This window comes from Microtus ochrogaster, chromosome 7 (genome assembly GCF_000317375.1).
Source record: "Microtus ochrogaster isolate Prairie Vole_2 chromosome 7, MicOch1.0, whole genome shotgun sequence".
In the NCBI taxonomy this organism is placed as follows: domain Eukaryota; kingdom Metazoa; phylum Chordata; class Mammalia; order Rodentia; family Cricetidae; genus Microtus; species Microtus ochrogaster.
In genome coordinates, this window is record NC_022014.1 from 78,118,496 (window position 1) to 78,128,839 (window position 10,344).

A 10,344-nucleotide genomic window follows, 5' to 3' on the forward strand; every position below is an offset into this window, starting at 1 on the left:
AGACTTGAGTCTTGTTTTATTTTATGTTTTGAGACAAGGTCTCACTGTGTAGTTCAAGCTGGCCTATAACTCGCAGAGATTGCGTTGCCTGGGCCCCCTAAGTGCTGGAGTTGAAGGAGTATATCACCACATCTGGTCTTGTTCCTCATTTGCCTCAGAAGTCTCATAGTGGTTCATGAGGATCTGTGACCGTGTGACACCAAAAAGGACGAGCTCTTTGCTAGGCAGCAGGGACATGTCTATATGCCCTGCTCAGGGCAGGCTGCTTAAAGGAAACCCCAAAATAAAAGCGCTAAGGTGGCACAGCAGTGCCCTGATCTGGGCTTGGAGATGGAACTGTAACTCTCTCTCTCTCTCTCTCATTTGGCTTGGCTCTGAACCATTCCATCTAAAGACCTGGATGTAGGCACCTCTTGCTCCACAGATCTCAAAACATTTTGGGTCAAAACACTCCAAATGGTCAACTCAAGAATAGTCAAGTCTGGAGCTAAAGAGATGGCTCGGTGGTTAAAAGCACTGGTTGCTCTTCTCCCGGAGGACTTGGGTTCAATTCCCAACACCCACATGGGGGCTCACAAGCATCTGTAATTCCAGTCTCTGGGGATTTTGATGACAATCACTGGACAAACGGGTTGCATAGACATACATTCAAACACTCATACACATCAAATAAAAATAAATAAAATTTCAAAAAAATTGAGTAAGCCAGGAAGTGGTGATGCCCACCTTTAATTCCAGCACTCGGTGGGCAGAGGCAGGCGGATCTCTATGAGTTCGAGGCCAGCCTAGTCTACAGATTTAGTTCTAGTACAGCCTGGGCTGTTTCACAGAGAAACCCTGTCTCAAAAAAAAAAAAAGTCAAGCTTGGGGATAATCAAGATGCTTTAGCAGGTGAAGTATTTGTTATTCAAGCTACTAAGTTCAATCTCCAAAATCCACACAGAGGAAAGAAAAAAAATGATTCCTGCATGACGTCCTCTGACCACCATACTCGTGCACCCACCCACTCAAATAAACTAGTAAGTGTAATTTTACAAATGGAACAAAATAGGGCTGGAGAGATAGGTCAGCAGTTAAGAGCACTGGCTGCTCTTCTGGAGATCATGAGTTCGTTTGCCCAGCAACCACATGGAGGCTCACAGCCGTCTAATGGATCTGATGCTCTCTCTGGCATTCAGGTACACATGCAGACAGAACACTCATATACATAAATAAATAAATCTTAAAAAATAAAACAAAATAAAAAATACTCCTTGGATCGGACAGTTTCCCCAGGATGGATCAGAATAGCTCTTTAGAGCGAAGGACGCCCTCTTTGGAGCAGTGGATGAAGGCTCTCTGTACCAGGGTCGCCAAGATCACTTACCCTGGTCCACTTCCAGTGTCCACAGCTCTCAGTAGTCAGATAACCTCAGGACAGTCCAATAACGGCCACAGAATCCCCCGATGGCCTCTGCACCGTTGGGCGGCTTGCCTGTCCTCCTTAGCTACCTCTCCTTGATTCTTCACCGTCACTCCCACCAAAACTGTACAAGTCTAGTTATGCCCTTTTCTCCATGGCTCCTTACCCCTCCCCAAATTTTCAACAGCAGAGAAGGCGCTCTCTCCCTGGCCATGCTGGGAAGTCACACCTTGAAATCTCAGCATCAATGTCCTTGCTTCTAGTTCACCCTGGCTTCTCAAGTATTAACCGCCTACGTTTATCTGATATTCATTATGTCAATCAACAAACATCTAAGAACCAGTCGTGCATGCACCAGCCACTAATTACGAGAAGGTAATCTGGAAGAAATGAGACAGGACCATGCCAGGTAGCATATGGCCTACTGGAGATGGGGGGAGAACAAACCTACAGATCAATAAATAATGGTTTAAAGTAGCCCATGTGTGTGATTCAAATGTGAAATATCTCTTAGGCTCATGTCTTTGAGTACTTGGGTCTCAGCTTGGGGTGGGCCTTGAGGCGGGAAGGGAGATAAGACCTAGCTGGAGGAAGTAGGCCACTAGTGGTAGGGGCTTCTGAAGTAGGACTTAGCTAGAGGACATGGGCATGAGTTTCTTAGCCTGGCCTCATTTCCTGTCTTCTCCCTGCTTTTTTGACCATTGGTATAATAAGAGCAACTGCCCCGTCCTCCTGACGCCATGCCTCCCCAACCCCAATGGGCTATCTCCCCTCAAGCTGTAAACCAAAACAAGGCGTTCTTTCCTAGTTGGCCCCAGCATTGAGAAATAAAATAGGGTAATGAGGCAGAGAGGAACTGGAGGAGAAGAGCAGGGGTTGCTGACCGTAAAGGGGGGAGGGGGAATCAGGATGTGATGATGAAAGGGAGCTACTTAAAAATCTTCAGAAGGAACATTACGGAAAGAGGAGATACCAAGTGCCAGGCCCTGAGAAGGGAACGGTATTAGTCGGCTTCCCATTGCAATGATAAAATAACCTAGAAGGAAGGTAGAGTTGCTCGTGGTTTTAATCCACAGCTGTCCGGCTCTGTCGCCTTGTGCCTGTGGCCAGACAGAACACCCTGATGGGGCGCATGTGGTAGAGAAAAGCGACTCACTTCACAGGGGCCAGGAAACAGAAAGAGAGGAGAGGCCAGGGTTCCCACGGTCCCTTCAAGGGTTGCCTCCCAGTGACGTCACTTCCTCCCACTAAGCCCCGCCCCTGAAGGTTGCATTGATTCCCAGTAGTATCACAGGCTGGGAACAAGCCTTTAGCACTTAGCCCTTGGGAGACATTTCAGATCCGAACTGTAGCATCTGGTAAGGAAAGAAGAGGCTAGAGTGGGTTGGATAGAACAGAATGGCGGAGTGAAGGAGATGGGATTCATGAGGCAAGCAGAGGCCCGTGGGTTCCCTGGGGCCTCAAAGGGGGACAAAGGAGTCGTGGGGCATAAGGTGGGAGCCATCAGCTCTGAGCTTTGAACAAACTACTCTGGCTATGGGGAAGAAAACTAACTTGGACAGAGAAGGAAAAGAAAATGGCCGGGATGAGATGGTTGCTTGGAGTCGGCTGCAAGACCGTGAAAGCAAGGATGTCTTCCGAGGACCCGGAACAAAGGCACCAAGCCTGGTGTCTATAAATGCTCTCTTCAGTCCTAAGTACTGTATGTACACACGCATGGATATGCACAGACATGCCCACACACGCACACAACCCTTTCCTTCATATACAAACAGGGGAGGGTACTGGCGAAGACTCCTGACGCCCGTTCCGGGTTGAAATCCATCTCGTGTGCGTACTAGCCATAAAGCTCGGCACAAAGTCCCTTAGCCTCTCTACACGAGGGGTTCCTCACCTGCAGCATGGGATGGCGACCGAAGTACCGTACCGTTATGAAAGTTCAATACTGTATGTGAAACAGAGAAGGGCACCTGCCGTTCGACTTCCTGTAGCCCTTAGAACCCTCAGCCAGGGGCTTAATTTAACACAAGGCAATTTAGTTGGGCGTGGTGGCATACGCCTTTAACCCCAGCACTGGGGAGGCAGAAGCAAGTGGATCTCTATGGGCTGGAGGCCAGCCTGATCTACATAATGACTAAAACAGTCTGTAAAGTTCCAGGACAGCAAGGGCGACGCAGAGAGAGCCTATCTCAAATAAATAAATAAATGGTAAACAAATAAATAAAAACAACAAAGTTTATTATTTTACATTTCTGAAAACCAGCAGTGCAGGCAATTCCAAACTCAGCTCAGGCCTAACTCCTCTTGGAGGTCTCACCCAAGAGACAATTTGATATTTGCCTTCCTTGTCTCTTGGTTCTTCCTGCATCCCTTCTGTTCTGTTCCCACCATGCATCTCTCTCTCTCTCTCTCTCTCTCTCTCTCTCTCTTTCTCTCTGTTACTTGCTCTATTCCTCCTTAGAGGAACCCTTAGTGATCTTATTTTGGGCCTACCTGGATAATATAAAATCCTCTCAAAATCCTAACTTAAGCAAAATGCACCTGTCTCTCGGTGTATTAAGAATTCACAGATTATGGGCATTAGGATGAAAATGTCTTTGGGGGTCATATGATAAACAATAAATAGAGGTAATTGCTATTATTACTATTGTTATCACTGTTGTGATTTACACAGCATCCCTGCAGCAGCCTCCCGTTGCACCTTCCAAGGTACCTTGACTGTAACAGGAGACGGAGAAAGACTCTGAATTCCCTGGAGTCCCGAGGCTGGGCTCCAAGCTCGAGATAGAGCTAAAGGCCGTGAGGGCTGAATGGACGGAGTTCAGGCCACCCATTAGGCCTGGTAAGGAAGCAGGTACGGAGGCAGATGTGCTGGGACCTGCTCCCAGGCCTTCTTCAGGGACCAAGATCAAGGCATGGCCACAGGCTACGGCCTCTTGATGCTGCTGTATTGCGTGGACTCCTCAAGGCTCGAGCTGGGAAGGCAGGTGACGTGGGAGCCAGTGTTGTTGTAAATGGGCTCCTGACCCAAGGCCACCAGAGACAGAGCTGCGTATGAAATCTCCTCCCTGGGAAAGGGAGCCTGGAATACAGAGGATCACAAGGTCAGAAAGGCTGGGGTGGGGGGAGCAGTGACCACCCAATGAGACAAGTCCTCAGAAGAGGTAGGTCAGGGCTCCAGTTTCCTTCCATTCCGTCAGGAACCCCAGATAACCTTCAGTCACTACACAAGAGAGTCCCACCTCTGCTCCAGGGACATCCACTTCCTACAGGATCCTGAGTCACTTGGCCAGTGTGGCTCTTCCCTGTCTAGCGTTAGGACCACATCAGACAGGCCCAAGGCTGCAGGGTTGAGAGGTGGGTGTGGAAACCCTTCTGAAACCTGTTAGATCTGCTCAGACCCCACCCTCACATGGGCACAGAGTGCACTTTCCAAGGGGATGGGGCCGTGGCGGCCTCACATCTCCGTGGCCCCGTGAAAGACATACCATGGTGACATATTCCACTTCCTCTTGGTGGGCCTTGCCAGAGGAGGTCATGGAGGAACCGTTTTTCTGAGAAGAGGGTCTGGGCTGCTGAAGGGACAGGTTTGCATAACAGAGGTCACCCTCCAGAGACTGCGATACCTGGGGTTGGGGACACAGGATGTGCACATTTGCAGAATCAGCCTGCTGAAACAGGTTCTACTTTTGCAGAGGGACATGGGCCTCTGCTTTCCTGTACCCATCCCCTCCTAGCTCCTTATGCTCCCCATCCCCCCCATTATCTACCCAGGCCTCCTCCCTTCTGACTGTTTCTAGGTCCCTCATTTACCCCCCCCCATCCTGTAGGAACCAGGAGTCTGTCAATACTTTTGTATGTGGCTTATTTGATGCATTTGGACATAGAGGCTTCCAGGAGGTGGAAAATAAGGAAAGAGGGAAAGAAGTTGCTGCTCCCTGATGTCTGGACTCTGGGATGCTTACCTGCTCTGGGTGTGGCCCAGCAGCTAAAAGGAAAAAGAAAAATCTGAAATTAGAAAACCTATCCTTGAGACTTGCAAGGTTCTTTTTTTTTTTTCTTTTTTCTTTTCCGAGACAGGGTTTCTCTGTAACTTTGGAGCCTGTCCTGGAACTAGCTCTTGTAGACCAGGCTGGACTCGAACTGCCCGTCTCTGCCTCCTGAGTGCAGGGATTAAAGGCCTGCGCCACCACTGCCCAGCTGTGACTTGCAAGGTTCTTGAGTGCAAAGGAAAAACAGTGGGGTGGGGCAGGGAGAGCAGAGCAGGTTGGGGCAGGGTGGGGCACGAGCAAGGTCTAGTTCGGAAACAGGAGGTCTGGTTTCAAATTCTGACCCTTTAGGAGGCACACTCTGTGATGCTGCTCATCTCCCATGAGAAAAAGAGACCTTAACGAACCTGTCCCCAGCTTCACAGAACTGTGCAAAGGGCCAATGGAGTGGCCTTGCCAACTCTCCTAGGGCTGAGATTCTCCCTGCAGGATCCTGGGTTTCATTCATAACTTCGCTTGTTATCACCATCATTCCGGCACCTTCAAGGTCACTTCAAGGTCATGTCTGTCCTTGCTAGCAATTGGACCGTGGGTCCTTCCTCCCGTGGCACCTGTCCCTCCCACCACCTTCATCTAATACTGAATTCTAGTTCATCTTCAGCCAGGCTCTGAGCCACAGGGTGCCTGGGCCTGCCTCTTACAGATGCTTGGCTGTACCTGACAGCTGAGCCTTTTGCCCACAGCTTGATGCCTGAGCTAAGTCAGCATGGCGTGGACACAGCTTTTGGGGGGAAGTGGGGAAAAGAGAGACTGTTGGATTTTATAAATGTTTTTCTACCCTTGATGTTTCTCCCTGTCTACGTCCCATCCCTTGCTCTGGAGACAAAAAGAAAAACAAAGGATTACCCCCAGTTTTGGGGATCAAATGACCTGATGCCTAGGAATAGAGAAAATACTCAAACTTGGGTCTCAGTCAGCCTATATGGGAGCAGAAGAGATGAATAAGAACCAGGGTCTTGGGGCCGGCAAGATGACTAGGTTGCCATTGAACCTGGCAATCTGAGTTGAATTCTCAGATCCTGTAGAGTAGAGGGGGAAAACCAACCCCCAAAGTTGTCCTCTGATTGCCACACATGTGCTATGGTACACACACACACACACACACACACACACACACACACACACATATAAGAACCTAGTCTAGCCAGGCATGATGGTGCACGCCTTTAATTTCAGCACTCATGAGGCAGAGGCTGGTGGATCTCTGTGAGTTTAAGGCTAGCCTGGTCTACATAATAAGCTCCAGGACAGCCTGTGCTACATAGTAAGACCCTGCCTTTTTGCTTGCTTGCTTGTTTGTTTGTTTGTTTGTTTGTTTTTTGAAACAAGGTCTCACTGTGCAGTCCTGGCACTCATTCTGTCTTGAAACGATCAAAAGAACCTAGTCTGTCTTCTGAGAGTGTAAGTCTCCTAGGCTCAGGGTGGGGACGGAGTGGGGGAGATGTGAGATGGGGAAGGCGTGGGGGTTGGTGGTGGGAACACCTCAGGTCCCTGGGCGTTCTGAGAAACTTTCTACAACTTCTTGAAAATGTGGAAGTGAAGCCAGACAGGAAAGGGCTTGGTTGAGGCCAGACCTTGTGATCTGAGAGACCTTGTGTTTCTGAGGGGGGGGGAACTCTTCCTGAAAAGCAGGGGCACCTAGAATGAGTAGGTCAGCTGAGAAGGGGCTGATGGGCAGGGGACAAGCAGAAGGTGGGATCACATTGATCCTGATGCCTGGAAACACATACTCACGCATGTATGGATAGAGCACACATACACGGATATTGTGTGTGTGTGTGTGTGTGTGTGTGTGTGTGTGGTGTGTGTGGTGTGTGTGTGTGTGTGTCTTTCTTCTCCCATGTGAGCTTGGCACCTCCTTCACAACCACATCTCCCTAGAGTAGACTGCCCTCCTAAAGTCACTGCAACTTCTGCCACCTTGACCCAAACTAGGAAACAGGGAAGAAGACAGGTCCGAAAGGAGGAAGTGTGTGCAGAACAGGCAGCTGACCCCAAATCTTCCCAGGGAAGTTCAAGCTCCAGATCACCTCCAGCCTCTTGGACTGCTAGCTGGTGGTGGCCTCTCTGGCACAGCCTCTCCCAGACTGTTTGGATAGTCCCTCAGGCCAGCTCTCAGATGGCGAGGCCAGCCATCAGCACGCACCACCCAACCAGCCCCAGCCTCAGGACCAGACACCCTCACCTTTCTTCTGTCTCCTCATCATCCTCCAAGCAAAGAGCGAGGTCACCAGCAGGAGAAGCAACAGCACCGCAGAGACGACCGGGAGGAGCACACTGAGACTCAGAACATTACCGCCTCCGCGGTCACTGCTGTCGTCACCGCTGTCACCGTTGTCACTGACAGAACTAGAAGGAGCAGGCAGGAGACGTATGTGCCCAAGCCTGTGCCTCTCGTCCCCTGAACTGAATCCCAACCACCTGGTGGCAGAGGCAGGACCAGCGCCTTATGGCCTGCAGAACTCTGGTTTCCAGTCTGGGGATTCTCCTTCTGGATTCCCTTCAAAGCCTGTGTCTGGAAGCCTCACCAGAACTGTCCAACCAGAGGCTTGAGTCAGGCGTCCCAGCTCCTAGGCAGGCTCTCATTGGTTCATTGGTTTGTTTTTTAAAGACAGAATCTTGGGTAGCCCAGGCTAACCTCAAACTCAATATGGAAATGAGGACAACCTTAAACTCCTGACCTTCCTGCCTCTGCTTCCCAAGTGCTGGGGTTACAGGTGCACACCGCACTCCTTACAGAGAGGGAAATTTGAACTCATATAGGGAGAAGCCATGTGGCAGGGCCAGGAACTGAAGTAACACAGTTACAAGTCAAGTACATCCACATTGCTGCCAACTAAGGCTGGAGAGGTGCTGAGTGGCTAAGAGTTCTTGCTGTTCTAGTAAAGAACCTAGTTTTCATCCCCAGTACCTGCGCATGGTAGCTCACGACCGTCCAGTTCCAAGGGACTGGAAGCCCTCTTGCGGGCTCCAAACCCAGGATACCCATGGGTATACAGACATGCATGTAGGCAAGTACTCATGCACATAAAATAAAAATAAATATTTTCTAAAAACATAAAATAGAAAAATCATTGCTGCCAGCCACAGAGGCTAGAAGAAAGGCTTGGGACTGATTCTCCCTTTGGTACCTGTGGTTGAATTTGAAGATGGGTCTCTAAGTGAGGTCATGGGGACGGGCTTTAATCTAATACCTTATAAGAAAAAGCGGGCTGGGGAGATGGCTTAGTCAACGAAGTAGTTGATTTACAAGTATGAAGTCCTGAGTTCAACCCCTAGAACCCACATTAAGAAGCCAGACATGGTGATATGCTCCTGCGATTTTGGGGCTGGGAGGTAGAGACAGGAGAAACCCCCACCCCCACCCCCAAGCTTCCTGGTCAGCCAGGCTAGACCGCTTGGTGAGCGCCAGCTAATGAGAGACTCTGACTCAAAAATGAAAATGAAAATTAAAAAGACAGCACCTGAAGAACGACACTACATGTTGTCTGGACCACACACGGGCACACACGCACACGCGCACACGCACACACGGTGGAGGGGGCAATTGTCAGTTACTGCTAATTAAAAGCCATTTGGAAGCCATAGGAGTCGCTCTGTAATAGAGCTCTTGCCTAGCTGGTGCTGAGGCTCCGAGTTCAGTCCTCAACACTGCAAAACAGAAACAAACAACAGTCTCAGAACAGAGGGCAAAGCGGGGAGAGGAGCGAAGGGGTTCCTGATGGGAGAAAGACTGGGGGTCTTCCTTGAGGCTTTGTGGGAAGGACTGCAGTAGTGGCCCTTGGATGATGCAAAAGCACAGTCAAGAGGCCAGACAGATGGCTCAGTGGTTAGGACCTGGGTTTGATTCCCAGCACCCACATGGTGGTTCATCACCATCTCTAACTGCAGTTCCTGGGGATCCAACTCCCTCTTCTGGCCTCTGAGGACATCAGGCACACACAGCGGTACACAGACAAAAATGCAGACAAAACGCTCCTATACATAAGACACATTAATTGATTAATTAAAAATAAATAAATGCAAAGTTATGAGAACAAAGAGAGCAAAAACTAGAAACGAGAAGAGGCCTCTCAGATTCAAGAAAGATCTTTGATTGCAGGGGTCTGGGCAGGTTGCTAAAGAATAAACCAGGTTCTGACGATAAAAAAAAAAAAAAAAGGAATCAAGATTCCCAGAGGAAGCCATCCAGTCTGTTTCCACTTCTGCCAAATGGATACATTCGTACATATCCATCCCTTTCATGGAGTGATCACAGGCTGGGCCAAAGGTAACTTTAGGCAGGGCTGAGGATATAGTTCAGCGGGAAGAGGTCTTGACTACCATGCATGAGGCTCTGAACTGAACCGCAGGCTTAAGTAGGATGTGGGGGCCCGCACCTGTACTAACACTCAGCTTAGAGGCAGAGGGACAAGAAGTTCAAGGTCAACCTCAGCTCCACAGTGTATTCAAGGTCAGTCTGGGCTGCAGGAGACTCTGTGGTGGGGTGGGGGGTAGAAAATGAAAGGGAGGGAAGGGGAAAGAAATCCCTTTATAAGCTGCCTCATGGTCTAGAGACAGTGAGGACCTACCAGCATCACCAATATCACGGTTCTTATTTTAACAGTAATTCAATTATTATTTGTGTGTGTGTGTGTGTGTGTGTGTGTGTGTGTGTGCGCGCACGCGCGTGTGTGCATGTCCTCAGAGGCCAAAGAGGGTATTGAATTCCCTGGGACTAGAGTCACAGATGGTTGTGACTGGCATGTGAATTCTGGGAAATCGAACCCAGGTCCTCTTCACTGAGCCATCTCTCCACCCCGCTTAACACCCATTTGAATAGCTCTAGGGAACCAAATCCTCCACAAGTTCTCCATGACCTCCTAGAAGTTGGACCAAAAGCCATCCCTGTGCA

At 49.5% G+C, this 10,344-nt stretch overlaps 2 protein-coding genes across 2 annotated transcripts in view; one reads left to right on the forward strand and one right to left on the reverse strand.

The window, feature by feature from the left end:
* The window catches only part of Rab37 (RAB37, member RAS oncogene family), a 68,933-nt gene that overhangs the window by 21,962 nt on the left and 36,627 nt on the right, over positions 1–10,344 (forward strand). The gene's annotated exons all lie outside the window — the stretch shown is intronic.
* The window catches only part of Cd300lf (CD300 molecule like family member f), a 15,873-nt gene continuing 9,198 nt past the window's right edge, over positions 3,670–10,344 (reverse strand). Inside the window, exons 4-7 of the mRNA XM_026780906.1 lie at positions 7,636–7,799; positions 5,368–5,390; positions 4,891–5,028; positions 3,670–4,484 (exon numbers count right to left, since the gene is read on the reverse strand). Of these exons, the coding sequence (XP_026636707.1) occupies positions 4,329–4,484; positions 4,891–5,028; positions 5,368–5,390; positions 7,636–7,799 (481 nt within the window). The 3' untranslated portion in view covers positions 3,670–4,328. The remainder of the gene's footprint in view (positions 4,485–4,890; positions 5,029–5,367; positions 5,391–7,635; positions 7,800–10,344) is intronic.